The sequence below is a fragment of the Malaclemys terrapin genome, chromosome 10 (assembly GCF_027887155.1).
Source record: "Malaclemys terrapin pileata isolate rMalTer1 chromosome 10, rMalTer1.hap1, whole genome shotgun sequence".
NCBI classification, from domain to species: Eukaryota; Metazoa; Chordata; order Testudines; family Emydidae; genus Malaclemys; species Malaclemys terrapin.
In genome coordinates this window covers 84407694-84425976 of record NC_071514.1, presented here as the reverse complement: position 1 = coordinate 84425976, position 18283 = coordinate 84407694, and the positions used below count along the sequence as shown (strand labels likewise).

At 45.7% G+C, this 18283-nt stretch overlaps 1 protein-coding gene across 5 annotated transcripts in view; it reads left to right on the top strand.

The window, feature by feature from the left end:
• Positions 1–322: 322 nt before the first annotated feature.
• Positions 323–18283, top strand: part of PKD1 (polycystin 1, transient receptor potential channel interacting) — a 135079-nt gene continuing 117118 nt past the window's right edge. For all 5 annotated transcript variants that reach the window (XM_054041460.1, XM_054041457.1, XM_054041459.1 and 2 more), the window contains exon 1: positions 323–842. In XM_054041460.1, the coding sequence (XP_053897435.1) occupies positions 589–842 (254 nt within the window). In that variant the 5' untranslated portion in view covers positions 323–588. The remainder of the gene's footprint in view (positions 843–18283) is intronic.

Genomic DNA, 18283 nt, shown 5'->3' with positions numbered 1-18283 from the left:
TTGTGCAGCCCACAGGAGAGACGGGATCTGGGGGGCACAGCACCGGCGGGCAGAACTGCCTCTTTCTCCCTCTCTTTCCCTCTTCCCTGGCGGAGGAGAAGGCAACTTCCCGGGCGTGCTCGGCTGTGAGCTCCCGCCGGCGAGGGGCCGGCGGGGGCGGCTGCTGCGGGGGCAGAGGGGCCAGCAGGGGCTCGGAGCAGCCCTGGCCGCCGAGGGCCTGGCTTCCCTTCCCCACGCCGGGCGGAGGGCGGAGCGGGGCGGAGCGGAGCGGGGAGCTGGCGGCGGGCCCCGGGCAGAGCCGCGGGGCACTGGGCTCCAGCTGTCAGGGCGGAGGAGGATGCTGGCGCGGCGGCCCGGGCGGCGGGAGGAGGAGCCCTAGCCGCGTCCCAGGCCAGCGCTGCAGCGGCGGGCAGGACACAGCGCGCAGCCCGAGCCCTGGCCGGAGGAGCGCGATGCGTCGGGGCCGCGGAGCCCAGGCAGGGGCCATGCAGCGGGCCGGCCGGTGCTGAGCCCAGCGCGTCCCGGGCCCGGGGCTGTCCGGGCCGGGGGGATCGGCGGGCCGGGGCCATGCCCTGCCCGCAGTGAGCGATGCCGTTTGGAAATGGACACACTGGATCACAGCGCAAACATGGCGTCCCCGTCTCGGGCTGGTGCCTGCTCTGCTGCCTCCTGTGCGGGGGGCTGGCCGCGGCCAGGGGCCCCCTCGCCCCGAGCTGCCAGCCCTGCGGCCCCAGCTGTTCCTGCGCCGGCGGCAGGGCCCCGGGCTCCTGCCTGGTGAACTGCTCCTCGCGGGGGCTGGAGCAGCGCCCGGCCAGCGGCGTCCCGCCGGCAGCCACCGCTCTGTAAGTCCGGCTGCGCCCTGGGCGCACGGGGAGGGGGCGCACGGGGAGGGTCCTGGGGGGGGGGTCCCCCACCCGTGCACGAGCCGCCTGCGGCTCATGAAACAAACTCCCCGCTCTGCTCCCTGCGTGCCGGGAGGTGGCGAGGCTCGGGGAGCTGCTGGCACCGCCCGGCATTGCGGGGTGGTAGTGGGGAGGTGTGTGGAAGGCAGGTCTCCCCCTCCTCTTGCCCCAGCAGGCGCTAGCCTCCGCCGGGCAGCCTTGCTTTGTGGTCAAAGGAAGAGGAACGCGGGGGGTACCACTGACCTCTTGTTTGCCACCAAAGCTGCGGTTGGCACTGGCCTGGCACTGACGGCCAGGGCTGAGAGCTAGATTGCACGAGGCATAAGCATTCCTTCCACGGTGGAATAATTTTCTTTTAAAGCTGTGAACGTTAGCAACCCCCATCCTCTCCCCCACCCCAGCGGGGCTGGGATCTTTCCAAGTGAGCCGGGTCCTGAAATCTCACCTTGAAGAATTGGAGGTGCTCTGGCGGTGTTAGTAAACTTTTCTTTCCAGCAGTAGTTTTCCTTGTCTTGCAGGGGGGGTTTTGTAATAGAACTTGCTGTGATTTATGCTGGCACAGAGATCATATGTATGACAGCAGAGGCAAATATGGAAAAATCAAGGGAAGATTGCTTCGTACTAGGTGTGCAAGAATTTGAAGGTGTGCAGAACTGTACTTAGTGAAGCATGTGATTTAACTAAGAATGATACAGTGGCCAGGTGGAGAAATCAAAAGGAAACAACTCCAGCATCTGTAAATGAAGGCGGTCCAATGCTGCATGTAACTTCACACAATGGCTTCAGTGGGACAGCTCATGTGAATTATGTTACTTGTGTGTAAGTAACAGGGCTGCCAGCAGGAGCAGGACACTGGATTTGATGACCGAGGAAGCCCCTTCACGTCCTATGTTATATGTGTAACTTTGCTGATGACACCCACAACCAGGGCTAACATGCATAAACTTACTCACATTCATAAGTGTTGACAGAATCAAGCAACTGCCTTGCGACTGTGGGCTTAGATCTTTGCAAAGACTTCTGCATGTGCTCAACTTTTTGCATTTTAAGTGGTGTGCAGACTTTGCAAATATTTGCAAGCTCAAGACCATAGGCTTCTACCAGGATCCTGAATAACAGTGTTATGGTTACGCCAAGCTTTTAAGGTGTTCTCTGGTACGTTAGAGAAAAATAACAGGCCGTTCCCTTTTGCTTTGGGTTTAAGGAGGTGTGGTACAGTGGGTTTCAGAGAACCCCAGTGGAAGTTACGGAGTGAAGGCCCTATCTATAAATGGAACCCCGTGGCCATGATTCGAGCACTGGCTGCGTCAGGGGCAGATACACAAATTCAAATGTTTGATCAAAACTTCTAGAGAGAAGTAGCAGCAATGCAAGGTGATTAGTACGTTTCTAACTGGCTTTTGATTCCATGACGTTAATGACCAAGTCAAGTTTAAGAATCATGCTGATCTCTAGAACGGTTCGGTCCGTTAAATAAACCTGCTAGTCCAGCCTTTTAAACAGGTTGAAGAGGAGCTGTGGGAATTGTTATTTTTTCTTTTAATGAGTGAGTTCAGATCAGTAGTTGTCCTACATAGATAAAACTTTTCAGGGAATAACTTTTCTGTTCTTCAGGGGACAAAACCCTCTCATAGGTTTTGTTGAAAAGGAAACAGACACCTAAATGATATTTCCCTGTGCAGGAAAAAAGTTTCAGTTTATCCACATCCTATTGATATTGCAATAAGGTAAATATCAGCTTTAGTGTTAATGTTGCTTAACAATGATTTTTAAATCTGTGAAGCTTTAAAAAGCCATTGTTTTGCATAATTCTACTGGCAGTCCCGGAAAGCGTGCAGTATTCGGGAACCTATACAAGCTGTAAGTCATTCACCTTTTTGTACTTTTTTTAAGAATTAAAAAAAAAATCACAAACACCTTTGAAAACTTTATAATGTGGATCAAGGGGACAGACCTAGCGTAGCTTCGGAGAGAACGACAGCTTTTCATCTAGAAGTGGAGGTGTGTGTTTTAAGTATTTTCCTACAACAAAATTAGAGTATTAAGTGTTTCTTTTACTGGGAGATTTAAATTGTAGAAACATACTCTGGCCCTAGGATATAAAAACACGTTCCTTGAAGTTGTACATCTTGCTAAGTTTTTACATTTATTTCTTAAAATAAAGTAGAGAGTGAATTTTGCAGAAATCCCTCAACTGGGCAAGATTAATTTTTATTGATTTACTGGTTGCGCGAACTGCACAATAGGCAGAGTTAGACATATGTGATGGAGGTTCTGCAAATGTAATGTTGCTTTGGACAAAATAAGTGGTGTATAAAATTGGCCTCTTCTCATAAGGATCTTTAAAAGGCTTCTGAAGACAGTGATGAAGATTAAAAGTGTCACTGGAACGTCAGTTCAAGCTTTCTAAAACCGAGTTGGGGTTATTGTGGCGGCTTTATGGGTATTACTAATTTTGCGAGTGAGTGCTTAAGACAGCTAATTATTGTTCAGCTGTGTTGCGTGGTAAAAGCACCCTGAACAATTAGGATGGGTCCTTAATATATACAAGAGCTACTGGACATCATCTAACTTAAATACTCAAAGCATGTTATACATTCCACTGGAGCAAGCACATTGAAACCTCAAAGTAATATTATTAGCAGCAGGATTTTTCCTATTTTAATTTATGTGAAATTATTTGTTTACAGCCCTATTAATGCGAATGGTTCACAAGAAGAGTGATCTTTGGAATTCACAAATTTGAGCGATATCTGAATTTGCAAAGGGATCTTTGGCAGGAAGTGGATCATTTAGGTGCACAGTAAAGGCTCTGTTGGGGATCAAAATATGTGTTTTTAATACTTTGTCTCTTGGCATAAGTTGTGGTGAAGTTGTGCCCCTCCTTTGGAAATGCACTACAGAATTTGGATATGAAATACAGAAAGATACAGTGTAGGAAGATTGGTAGCCTATTTGACCTTCTAACAGGGAGAAAGCGTGAGCATGTAATTATGGGTGTCATAACTGTATGATAAGAGCTATAAGAGTTCAATTACTCCAGGGGTGCATTTAGCCCCCCATCTTTACACCCCGCAAGATAGGAGGGAAACTCTACAACCTAACCATTATGTGCTTCCTTTATCGACTATTGACAGATAAGACAGTTGGACTTAAATATTCTGCTTCCTATTCTCATGTAATGGCTTGCAGTGATATTTTGTAGCAAGAAAAGTTGTATAAATAATTTTTAAACACAAAATGCAGCTCCATCAACCTTTATGAAAGCAGTACTGATCAGCAACTATGAACCCTGAAGGAATTATATAAACTTTGTGGTGAAGTCCTCAATTTAGCAGTTCTGCACATATTAACAGTCCCACTGAAGTCAATGTGATTACGTGTGTGCAAAAGTGTAGAATCAGAGCCTAGGATAGGAATGCTCGTGATAAAACCTCTTTTGGCCAACATAACAGACACGGCCTTTTCTTATTCTGAATTGCGAACACTGAGGGAACGGTTACCATGAATACAGAAGAAATGCCACATCCAAAGACTCACCAAGGAAAACAAGTACTGCCAGAAATAGAGTATGCACACCTAGATGAAAGCAGTCTCCTGATCCACTTAATAGCAACATCAAATCAAAGTTAGTCACCCTATAAGGCAAATAACTTGAAGACATCTCATATAAAATGTCTAAACAAACGTAAGAGGAAAGGCTATTGTGTAAACTGATCATCTTCAGTCCTTAACGTAAAAAGGTACTTTAAATGCAAGAGTTTTCAAGTGGCAACCCTGGTCGTTTTGTATGTTCACCCCAATTGAGAGGAATTCTGATACTATCTTAAAGTGTTCTTCTCCCATTGGTTGTGGATTTATGCAAACTTTTTGTTTGGGATCTTAGATCTTTTTGGTGAGACAGATAATCCTGATTTAGATTTCAGTTGAGATCAGAGACTTGTTTTCTTTCCCCTGTGAATATTTACTGTTTCTGACACCTCTGCAGTATCTTCGTGACTCTTTTTTTAAATACAGGGATTAGAATCTTGTCCATAGAAATGCCGGTCTGGAAGGGAACATGAAAAGTCATCAAGTCCAGCCCCCTGCACTGAGGCAGAAAACCTAGGCCATCCCTGACAAGTGTTTGTCCAGTTGGTTCTTAAAAGCTTCCAGTGACAGGGATTCCACAACCTCCGTTGGAAGATTATTTCAGAGTTTCACTACCCTTATTGTTAGAAAGTTTTTCCTAATATCTGACCTAAATCTCCCATGCTGCAAATAAAGCCCATTGCTTCTTGTTCTACTTTCAGTGGACATGGAGAACAATTGTTCCCAGTCCTCTTTATAAACAGCCCTCAGCATATTTGAAGACCGTTATCAGATCTCCTTTTCTCAAGATTAAACATGTTCAGTAGAAACTCATGTATTTGTCCTTCGGTGATCCATAATAGTAGTAATTCTTGGGTGATACCACTATCAGAATGCTGCAGCAAGGTCTTGTTGTTGCTCTTACGATCTATGGGCCCAAACCTGCCGACACGCACATTTCAGTAATTCCATTAGCTTCAGTGAGACGGCTTAGGCGGGTAGAGTTACTGACGTGCGTTAAATCTTTGCAGTTTTGGGACCCTGTATTACTAATTTAACCCTGCTTATTATAGGGGGATGTGTCAGCAACCCCTATTTTTATGTTGCCTAACAAATCTAAGCAAACCCTGTCCGTATAAATGTATTTTAAGGATGCAGGCACATATATTTTTTGTTTTTCCTAACTCGGTTATTTGCATGACTTGGTAAGTTTCAGTAGGTCTCCGAGTCATTAATAGAATTTATTTATTTCTATTTCAACATATAAACATAAGAAATTCCTATCCAAGATTCAAGTCATGCTTGACAGGTAATGAAAAATGAAATCCAATTAAAACAAAGCAGCGGTAGCAAAACACTCTCTCTGTACAAAAGCAGCTAGCCCACAAAACCAAAACGTCCCTACGTTAGTCATGAAAAACCTGAATTTCACTCAAAGAAGTATCCGTATCGCCACCTAAACGAGAGGTTCTGGTTTCCTTTTTTTTCCCCAAAGACAGACTTTTTTTTTTTAATTAAAAAAAACGAGCGCACAAGTTGAGGTGCAGGAATAAAATTAATTAAAAACAAAATGAACTCAGTCTATTGAAAGGACAAAACTGCATGAGGTACAGAAGGAAAACATGTCCCAGTTAATACATTGAACAAGGTAGGGATTATGTAGTACGTGATTGACGCCAATGAGCTAAGATATTAGTGCGGTGTCACTGTCATGTCTGTTTTGTTTAAAGCAATGCCCTACAGTGGACTACAGAGTTTGCTACTCTCCTTCCAGATGTTTCAGACAAATTACCCCTATATCTTAAGTGTTCGTTGGCTTTTTATTCTGACGTCTAACTTTGGCTTTTTGTCCGCTGCTGGCATAGAGCATTTTAGTAACAACAACAACCTACTGTTTGGGGAAAACACTGTCAGTCTGAGAGATGGCGTTAGAGCGGTTTCTGTGTATTTGGTTAGAGAATTTGCCAAGCTGCCATGTAGAAACTGGGGCGACAGAGAAATCTCTTGCCTCCTCGACTCCAGCCCAACCATTTAAGAATTTGCACTTAGTAATTCAGCACAACCAAATGTGAACAAGAGCAATAATTTAAGGAGACAAACTAAGAAACCACAGCTAGACACCTCAAATGGGTGGAGTGAATACAGAGCTCACTAGAGACCCAGTTCTGCTGCAATTCAGTGATGCAGGATCAGGTCCTAAGTATGTATCAGTGTTTGGGAAGAGGCTTTGGAGGTACCTGGTGGTGTTTTGCTCCTATATATTTAAAGAGTTAAGAAACAGAATTTTAACACCATTAAAATAAATCCAGCTGTGGGACTTGCTTGTTCATTGTTTTAAAATGATTGTGCTAAATAATTTCTTGACCAGTTAATCATTCCTTGCAACAATCTATTGGGAGGGATAATGGGTAGGGTGAGTGTGAGGGAACGCCTTATCTTTGTACAATTCATGTGGCTGGGTTATCCTGAAATTCAGGTGATGTTTAGAAGGTGTTTTGCTTTTGTGTCATTAATTTTGTTTTTCTCTTTCTTTCTGCAATTCATTTTCCTTGTGTCACTTCCCTCATTTTAGAACTAATTGCATTGCTTATTCCACCACCCCTTTAATGCAGCTCCTTCTTGCTTTTGCATTTTGAACTGAAAGCATGGGCCCAATCCCAAACCACTATTCACGCAGGGTGGCCCACTGGTAGTCTACTCACATGAGTAAGGCAAGCGAGATTTTTCAGCTGCTTCGTTCTGCTCTCGCACCATGGGAATCTTTGCTGTTTTTAATCCTACATTTTAATCAAGCGATTTTTAAAAAGTCACCGGTTAATGCTTTGCTCCCTGTTTGTAGTTGAATGGAATTCCTTGTTGTATCTCATTGTGAATTATTTTCCCCACAGTGGTTTCTGTATTGGATTTCTGTGTTTCCCCTCTTCTACTTCTCCAGGCCCTGTTCTTCTTCTTTATGGATGCATTATCCTTATTTAACACTGCTTCCCCATCACCTATCTATGGACTGCCTCCTGTCAACTTCAAAGACCTGAGGGCCAGATCGACCCCAGTTCTATTGATTCGCCTAGCCTAGCCTAGCCCAACATGCATGTACAGAGCAGGTCACCTTCCCCTTTAGTGGCTGGTCCACAAAGAGGATGAGGCTTTTGAACTAGACCCTTCTTTCTGTAAGTTACATTCACATTCAGGAGAAGGCTAGCTAGGTTTACATCTTACAAGGCTCTTTTACTAAGGGCTTGTATACACTTGAAAGACTACAGCGGGACAGCGACTGTAACGCTTCAGTGTAGACGTTACCTATGCCAAGGAGACAGGTTCTCCTATTGGTGTAGGTAATCATCTCCTCAAGAAGCAGTAGATTGACAGAAGAATTCTTACATCAATTTAGCACTGTCCACATGGGAACTTAGGCCTGGTCTACACTACAGAGTTAGGTTGATGCAAGGCAGCATACATTGACCTAACTATGGAAGCGTCCACACTAAAATTTCACTCCCACTGACATAATCATCCCGCTACGCCAACTTAATAACTCCACTTCCCCGAGTGCCGTAGAGTCAATGTCGATGTCACTGTCAGTGTAGACATGGTGTTGCCTACATTGACTGTTACTGGCTTTCAGAAGCCATCCCACAATGGGCCACGCTGACAGTACAGTCGGTACAAGCGCTCCGGGTGAGGCTAAGCACTGCCGACACAAGGAGCGTAGTGTGAACACGCAAAAGCGATTTAGTTAGTGTGGCAGCCGTATGCCAACGTAACTTAGGTCAACATAATTTTGTCGTGTAGACATACCCCCTTAGGCTGTCTTAACTACATCGCTCAGAGGTGTGGCTTTTTCACACCACCGAGTGCTGTTGCTGGGTTGATCTAATTGTCTAGTATAGACCAGCCCTAAGATACTGATAATAAATTCCAGTTTAGCTTCAGCAAGACTACATGCGAGGTATAAATATTTTACAATGCATTGCAAGCCAAAAACTGAATTGTAAAGGGTAACAAAAAAAAAAAAATTAAAATCATGAAAAGAGATTTAAAGCATTTGGTCATCAGTAACAGTGTTTGCAATTTCCAATATAACCATGGGTAGCATTTCTTGTGGTAAAATTGCAGAAACCATGACTAGAAACCAGAATTTTGTTGTTTTTGTATTCATCAATTTTTAAGAGCCATGCAGCTGATGGATTTTAAAATAGAAATAAACATTATTTTCTAGAGAGTCTGACTGGGAGGAAACTTACCTATTAACCCTGTAGTGAATAGGTTAGCCGAAAACACAGACCACCACTGGTTGTGGTCTCATATCTCAGAAGCTAAGTAGCACCAGACCTGGTCAGTACTTAGATAGCATGAGAGCCCAGGAAAGTCCCATATATGGCACAATGGTTTTAATTTATTAGATAACACTTCTCTGTGCCAGTGCTCAGCCTGGTGTTACAGTGCACTGGTTTGTACCAGTGCCATTTTTGGGCAGAGATGAAAAAGGAGGTGTGGACTGTGTGTGGTAATGAAAAGTGCCAGGGGGATTTTAGTAAGAGCAGGGACAGTAACCATGGTAACATGCTGTAATGCCAATTTGGTTTATACAGGCTGCCTTCCTGAAATCCCCACTCAGGTTTCAACTGATTCAGTATTCTTCACTTCCTGTCCTCAACTTCAGCATAGCACTGGTGTGTGCTGCTAGTAAAACAGTAGCAACCTCCTCTGGGGTGGGCATGTCAGAAGCTATGGGCTGTGCAGGGAGCCAGGGGCCCACGTGGATGGAGCCAGTTGCAGGATTGGGAAGATATCCCAAAGCTATTTACAAGTTCTCTCAAGCTGAGAGGCATCATAGAAGTTTGCCTTTGTTTTTCCTATCCCCAAAGCACAATTTAAACAACGTTTACCAAAACGGGAAGGGCAGAGAACATCTGGCTGCACAATATGGAATTCAGGACAGGAACAGCATGCACCGCTAACAGCTTAGTACCCTAAGAAAAGCAAGTTAGTGTGTCATCATGGGATGGGAGAGACTGGACTGGCTGACTTTGACAATAACATAACAGAATCTGCTGAACAGATTTTTGCAAGCTAAGACCATTCAGAAAAAAACAAAAACAAACCAAAAACTCATGATGAAAGAAGCTTTGAAACCCCATGCCAGGAACTCATAACTGTCTTACCCATCTCAAATTGCGTTCAAGTCATCATTTCTTGTCTGATTACATTCCAGTTACTGTTAGGCAACGGGGACAGAAAATCCAAACACTAGCCATGTGTTCTAGGCCAGAGCCTGCTAGCGTGTGAGTAACATTTTTGTATTGAGGGTACACGCTATAATGGGAACCAACCAAGGGTGCTGGAACAATGTGTATAGTGTGGGTGCTGAGAGCCGTTGAACCAAACTGTAAACCCTGGATATGATGGAAAACACTTCAAGCCAGGGGGTGCTACCGCACCCCCAGTTCCGGCACCTATGGAACCACACGCGTTCCTCGGTTGGAGTTTGCATGCGTTGAGTATCGGAACTGGGATAATTTGAAAAGTGTTCATGCCAAGACACTCAACCCCCTCTACCCTTTGACAGAGAGTTACAGATTATGTGTGACCAGACTCACACTGGCTCAGATTTGTGTCTTTTTTGCAGTGTTGTGGGAAAAGAAGAAAACTGTGTACAGAAAAAACTAAGACACCGGGGGCTGGATTCCGCCTTCACTTACAGAGGCCTGCTGATGTCAATAGGCAGAATTTGGCCAATGATGATACCACCGTCTCTGTAATAAAGTCATTGTTAAGGCACAAGGCTACCTTGCTTCTGCTTTGAAACTGGGGTTCCCGGTGAGGAGTTGGCAGGATGGGCTAGAGCCAGGAATCTTGAAAACGGCTCTGTGCAAGTTTCCCAATGCAAATGTCACTAATGACATTCTACTTGGACTTGCAGCCCCTTTGCTGTGCCAGCCTTGGGCGCTACACAGCTCTCTACCCATGCACTGCAATCCCTTGCCCTCCTTGTACCTTACCAGTAGGGCTTCATGGTGCTCAGAGCTTCCCCAGTTGCAGCTGCCTCAAGGTCTTCCTTGAAAGGGTGGGGGGCTTGCAGACCACTGAGAAGCTAACAGCGTCATTTACAGCAAATTCTGTAGGCAGTGATTTGAACCTGCCTTCCCTGCAGTTTTGGTGGGGCAGAAAATGCTGCACACCATCCATTGTGGCCTTTAGTTTGTAAAATTCTTTGGGCTCTATAACCAGCAGTCAGTATTTTTCAGAAACACCCCATCCTGTTAGCAGGTGTTGATCCTACTAAGAATGGGTTAAGTGGGTTCTGCTGAGGTAATTGGCTTGTAGCCCCCAAGAGATGGGAGTGGCTCTTGGAAGAGAGGATGTAGGGTGGGGGCTGAGCAGTTTCAGAGGAGGTACCCTAGAAGCACCCAAACTTGGGAAGGTCTGAGATGAATTTTTATGCTGTGCAGATAATTTCTTTGTTCAAAAAGCCACACCCTAGGAAGGAAGTGAAGTGATTTTCTGACTCTATAGTATGTGGAGTTTTAGATCAAGTTGGTAAAAGCATCTGTTTACAGGTCCCTTCAGGAGTATGCTTGGATGTAGCAGTACAATTCTCACTTGGGGTGCAAGTGGTCCTGGGTTGTATATTTAGATACCAAGGTGATGGGTACATTGTAGAATCATCTAGTCCAGTCCCCTACACTGAGACAGGATTAAGTATTATCCAGATCGCCACTGACAGGTGTTTGTCTACCTGTTCTTAAAAACCTTCATTGACAGAGATTCTACAACCTCCCTAGGTAATTTGTTCCAGTGCTCACAGGTAGGAAGATTTTCCTGATGTCTAACCTAAAATCTCTCTTGCTGCAATTTAAGCATGTTATTTCTTGTCCTATCCTCAGAGGCTAAGGAGAACAATTTCTCCTCCTCAAACAACCTTTTATGTACTTGAAAACTGTTATCATCAAGTCCCCCTTTAGTCTTCTCTTCTCCAGCCTAAACAAACCCCATTTTTTCAATCTTTCCTCGTAGGTCACGTTTTCTCGACCTCAAATCATTTTTGTTGCTTTCCTCTAGACTTCCTCCAGTTTGTCCACATCTTTCCTGAAGTTTGGAGCCAGAACTGGACATTATACTCCAGTTGAGGCCTTATCAGTGCTGAGTGGAGTGGAAGAATTCTGTCTCGTGTCTTGCTTACAACACTGCTGCTAATACATCCCAGAATGATGGTCCCTTTTTTTTTTTTTTTGCAATGATATTACATTGTTTACCAATATTTAGTTTGTGACCCACTACACCTCCTAGGTCATTTTCTGCAGTGCTCTGTCCTAGGCAGTCATTCCCCATTTTGTGTGTGTGCAACTCATTGTTCCCTCCTAAATGAAGTACTTTGCATTTGTCCATCTTGGATTTCATCCTATTTAGTTCAGACCATTTCTCCAGTTTGTCAAGATCATTCTGAATTTTAATCCTATCCTCCAAAGCACTTGCAACCCCTCCCAGCTCGGTATCAGCCGCAAATTTTATAAATGTACACGCTATGCCATTATCCAAATCATTTATGAATAGATATTGAATAGAACTGGACCAAGGACAGATTTCTGCGAGCCCCCACTCAATGCACCTTTCTGGCTCAATTGTGAGCCATGGACAACTACTCTCGGAGTATGGTTTTCCAACTAGTTGTGCACTCACCTTTATAGTAGGTTCGTCTAGGTTATATTTTCCTAGTTTGTTTATGAGACGGTCACGCAAGATGGTGAAGATATATGAAATCTGCTACTTCCCCCCCATTCACAAGCTTGCTACCCTGTCAAAGAAGGATATTAGGTTGGTCTTGATAAATCCATAATGACTGTTTCTTATTACAGTTCTAGTGCTGACAAACATTGTTTGATTATTTGCTCCATTATCTTTCCAGGTACTGAAGTTAAGGTGACTAGTCTATAATTCCCTGGGCTGTCCTTATTCCCCCTTTTTATAGATAGGCGCTATATTTGCCCTTTTCAAGTCCTTGGGTCTCTTTCCCACCCTCCATGACTTCTCAGAGATAATTACTAATGGCTCAGATCTCTTCAGGCAGTTCCCTAATTAAATGTCCATTATCTGTCTAGATATTTGAAGGGTGCTGTTCTGCAAACACAAAATCATTGCGTCCCTGGAGAGACACCAGGAGTTATTGTACTGACAAGAACACATGGGCCCCTCTAGTAGCTGAAGCCAGATATTGTTCCTTTTATTTATTTATATCTGGCAGGCTCGTGGCGCTTGGAAGAACGTTTAAGTGGCTATTTTTTACTTCTCCGTTCATCTCCTTGTCTTATAGCTGGGCTGGTTGTGGTCAAGGGTGGCATCCCGTTTCTCCTTTCCCAGCATGGCTTAACTAAAACAGATGTTCCCATTCCTAACACTCACGTAATGCATTTCCAGCATTAGATCAACACTGGCAAACAGGCTGTGACGTGTGTGGAGGGAAGATGTTGTGTAGCCCCTTTGGCCCTGCGTCTCCCCGCCAAACTTTGGTTGTTATTTTCGGAGTTAGCCACACTTCTCTCTCTCTGAAATTAACCAGAGGGGTGTAGCTCACTCCCCCAGTCGGCTTTGAAAATTGCCACCTGTGCGTGTGACACAAAGCTGGTGTCTCTTTCCTCCCCCTCCTCCCATCTCTGGCAGCGGGGACAGACGCGGACTGTTCCTCCAGCACGCATGGTTGATAGGGGAATGTTCACGGGTTTTGCCTCATGAGTTGCTTCTGTGCTGTTGCCTAATGGTTTTCACATGCAGAGGGAGGCTGCATTTCTGTTTTCCAGCAGACTGAACTGTCTGAGCCGTGTTCTCTCGCTGGTGCCAGGCGGGTCCATGGAATGATAATCATCATCATCACAGGCCTCATCCACCCAAGTTCTGAGTGCACAGCTGCCGCGGCGGTCTAGGGGCTCTCCAAGGGCAGCCCCGTCTTTGGGAAGCATCTCCCCTTTCGCTCTAAGGGGCTGCAGGACTAGTACCACAATTGGGAACAATTAAAACTGCATCACATACAGACTATACAGTCCCAGACAGAAGGGGAACAAGCCAGATCCACTCCCAGGGGGTGGGTTTATGACCTGGAATTGCCCAGCCAGCCCCTCCACCGCCAATCCTTAGAGGTCTCAACGCCCCCATTTTACTCCTTTAATCCCCTCCCTCTTTCTCATCAATAACCCTCTCACTTGCCTTCCTTTCTCCTGAACTGTATTGTGCCTTGTCATGGTCTACAAGCATAGATCGCTCCTCAAAAGAGCTTATGTAGCATTAGCTATAGGGCAAAGTCAGTCCTGTACACAGGGGCCTATGCTCCACCTAAGTCCTCAAGATAGGACTTAACTGGTGCCTAGCTCTGCAGCTGGCCCTCCGTACAGGGGTGAATTTCATTCTTACCCTGCTACAGCAAGCACCGAACAGGGTCAGAAAGCTTTGTAAGAGGGGCAGCTTTTTAAAAGGAGGAATTGGAGTGAAGAAAGGGGGGGGGGTCAGTTGGAACGTGGGAATTCATAGCTTCCAGGGCCAGAAGGGACCATTATGATCCTCTAGTCTGACCTCCTACATAACACGGGCCAGCGAACTGCCCCAAAATAATTCCTAGGGCTGCTCTTTTAGAAAAACATCCACTCTTGATTTAAACATGGCCAGCGACGGAGATTCCCCCCCGACCCTTGGTGAGTTGTTCCAGTGATTGATTACTCTCACCATTCAAAATGTACACCTTCTCTCTCATCTCAGTGTGTCCAGATTCCATTTCCAGCCTTGGGATTGGGTTACACCTTTCTCTGCTAGACTGAAGAGCCCAGTATTACATATTTGTTCCCCAGGTAGGTACTTACACAGACTGTGGTCAAGTCACCCCTTAACCTTCTCTTCGGTAAGCTAAATGGAATGAGCTTCTTCAGTCTATCACTAGAAGGCAGGTTTTGTAATCTTTCTCCTGGCTCTTCTCTGAGCCCACTGAAGTGTATTTAACATTTTGTATTGTGATAATACAATAAGGGATCAGGCCCCTGTTGGGCTAGACACAGTATAAACCCAGCAGAGAGATGGTCCCTGTCCTGAAGCACTTACATTTTTGCACAATTACTTGCACTGTAAGCCTGGCACGTAGACAGTTTTGCCGGTTTCACAAACAATCCCTTAAAACCACACCGCGACCTTCTTTCAGTTATTTCTGTCTTGCAAACCTGTCTTTGCACCCAGCTGCTTTCAGCCCATCATACAGTTTCAAACTTTTTTAAATTATCCCCCCCCCCCCCCCCCCCACACACACACACACTTGAATGGGTTCCTGGAAACTGGAGATTTAAAAATGGGAAGTGCTTGTCTGAAATCTGATGCAGTGATTCCCGAGGAGAATACTTTCCATTTGGAAAGGTCTTGGCCCCTTTCCAGCGCTCTGTTAAAGTTGTTCTAGATGGTAGCTCATTATTGCTACCTCAGTGGGTTTTATTTAAAAAAAAAAAAAAAAAAAAAAAAAAAGGGACTGTTACATAAGCAACAAGTTGGCGAATCTATTAGTTGTGCTCACTTCTCAGCTATTCCACTACATGAAGTGACTGGGGGGGTTGAGACGCACTGAGACAAACAGAGTAACATTGGCCAGAGATTCATAAGTAATTAATTAAATCTGTGCAGATCAAAGGTTTCTATCAGAGTGTGGGAATGTTAGTTTACTCCTACAGAAGGAAAACAAGATCAGTGGCCTTTATGGAGCAAATTCTGTACTGACGGGCAACCCTGGAGTCAGTGCAGAATTTGCCTCAAACCTCTTTAAAAGTCTAGTGCAGACAAAGTGGAAGTAGCAGAACTGTGAGCTGCAAGGAGAGTTGCACTATTTCATGTTAAGAATGCAGGTTTTTTTAAACCTCCCCTGTAGTTTATTTAGGAGAGTGAAAAGTGGATTGGGTTCATACAAATAGTAATGAATGGCCCTACATTTACAAAGCTAACTTACGATTGCTGCTCCCACTACTGAAATGCAGCCACCTCTGGGTGCAACATGGCGACTGTTTTATACTGCACGTGGCGCATGCCAAGGAAGTTATCCAAATGGAACGGGAGAGGTTTGTTAGGTAGGCAGAACACAATTCCCCCATGGGATTTGGCAAGAGCTGACAGATCTGTTCTTACAAAGGATGCTACAAGACCTTCACAGGTGGTCAGGGCCTCCATTCAAACAGTGGCACCTCCAAGAGGTCCAGGCCCCAGCACCCTACCCTAGAATTGATTCAGGATTGAATCTGGAGGCAAGGTCACCCTCTCCTTAGTCACCACATGTGAATATCACCTTCCCAGTATCTGCTAGTAGAGTTACAATTTTGCTATTCTCCGTAGAATTTATTCCTGCTCACTTGGTCGGATTGCACCTAGTAACTCCATCGATTTCAATAGTGGCTCTGGATTTGCACTGAACCGAGAACAGAATTGGGCCCACAGACTGCAGTGTCCAAAGGGTTAACTCCGATTTGCCATCTTTTCTGGAGAATGAAACACTAAAGCAAACCGCTGTGTTCTGTCTTCCCATGGATTATGTTAGACACCTCAGAGCTTGCAGCCTGGTCACATGAAGTTAGAAAAAATTGGGAGAGGAAACTGTTTGACAATTTATAATCCCCACCCTCCCCCCTGAGACAGAGCTTTCCCCAAACTAGAAGCCTGCAGTAACTGCTGAAGACAGACCTTCCACAATTCGAGAGCAGCCAGCACAGAGGCCAGAAGTCTCTTCCGGCTGGCCGATGTCCCTCTGCCCAGCAGTACGGGTTCCTTTTCTCAAGGAACTCTGATCTCTTCCACGTAGCCCTGGAGTTTAGCTCCTGTTCACTCACACACAGACAAGGAGGCGAAAGCGGGGCCTGCAGTATTTTTAAAACTCAGTTGCTGCAAGTCTGTGGAGAGGCAGGACTGGGAATGGAATACTGTAGTGAGCAAGAGCGGTTGTAAAACAAAAACAAAAAACGAGGAGTCCTTGTGGCACCTTAGAGACTAACAAATTTATTTGGGCATAAGCTTTCGTGGGCTAGAGAAGCCGTTAGTCTCTAAGGTGCCACAAGAACTCCTTGTTTTTTTTTAAGCTGATACAGACTAACACGGCTACCACTGTGAAACCTGTCACCATGCAAGAGCGGTTGTGCGTGTGCACATTTGAATGTGCAGGGATAAAATGTAAATAGGCAGCAAGAGTTAGGGACCAACATTGCTCTGAGCAGCCCGCTCTTTTCCTTCTACCAAACAGAAGTGGTATAGCTCATTCCCTGCTCTGTGCTGGGAGGTAGCGCTGTCTAGTGGTTGGAGCAGGAGGGGAACTCAGGACACCTAGGTTTTGTTTACAGTTCTGCTGCTGACTTGCTGTGTGGCCTTGCAGAGGTCACGACCTTTTGGGGGGTCATTTCCCCATGAGGATGATGCTTACCTGCCTCACCGGGCTATTGTCATGATTACTTACACAGTATTCATGCTTAGATGCCAGGATGCTGTATAAAGGCCAAGGATTATGAATTCCTGTTTGTGGAATGCTTTGTGGCCCGTTGAAAGGTGCTTTGGAAATACATAGTGTTGTCACGTACTAAGTCCTGGTCCAACTGCGGTGAGCCCCATGAGAATGAACCACATATCCCAGTTTGTCTTGGGCACACTCACCCATCGCTGCCTTCCAGCCTCTGCACTAGTTTTCACTCATGCCTGGCAGCTTTCTAGATGCAAATAATGCTGTAATTCCTTTCAGTGGCACATGACCACACATCCAAGCACAGTTGCCCAGGGCAGAATAATTCACCAAGCCCTCATGCCTAGAGAGATTGATTTTTCTTTAGCAAGTTTTAACACAACTCCAGGTTGTTTGGGGGCAGGACAAGGTAAGACAAATGCATTTCTGAACGAAACATCCCCCATCCCCTCTACCCCACCTCCCCAATTCACAGTCAGATTTGATTTAGCCCAGGAATATCTGCTCCCCAGAAGAGACTGTTCTGTTGCTAGCTCTGTCGGCTAGGTGGAGATGGCTTGCTGGGGATAGAGAGCATCGCTTTCTCCTACATCCCATTGCACCAGGGCTCCCCAAGCAAAGCTGTGCAGAGGAATTGCTGTAAGCCAAGGCCTGGAAGTGGGGAGCTTGAGCTGAAGATAGCCCTGTGTGAGTTGTAGACTGGGGTTACTGGAGGAGAGGTGAGAAGAGCAGGAGCACTGAATTATACAGCAGCAATGCATGCTAGGACACTAGGGGGTTGTGCCCTTTTATTTCCCATAGGTAATTCCCCAGTGAAGTCAATGGGATGTGGGGAGTTTAGGGTTTCCCACGCCCAGGAGTACTGAGGGGAAGGGTTTTCAGTTTATTCCTCCGTAATGGGACTTACCTCAGTTATCTAGTACATCTGCTGCTTCAGTTTCCATTCTGGTGTGCCATCTGCCTCTTGGGGTAGGCTACTTTATGCCTCAGTTTACCTTCTGGCTGGCTGATTCCATGCCATTTAAGTGCTTTGGCCATAGGGTCAAAGCAGAGAGACTTTATCTTTGTCACACTTCCTTGGCCCTCCCTAACCTGTCACCTGCACGCCATCTGGTGCCTCCTTCCACCCCTCTCTGAAAACCCCAATGATGGAGTCCCAAGCAGGAAGCTAGCACTCAATTGCCCTCCCCAAACCTCTCTGCTTTGCTAACAGTTGCTTCCTTCACCCTTCCCTGGGGTCCTTTTATAGGAGCCTGCCTCTCTCTCGGCTTTTGCATGCCCTGCTTGGGTTGCTTCCCCAGCTGACCTGGTAGTGAGCCCCACCTCACCCCACACCCCTTACAATACTTCAAAGAACAAC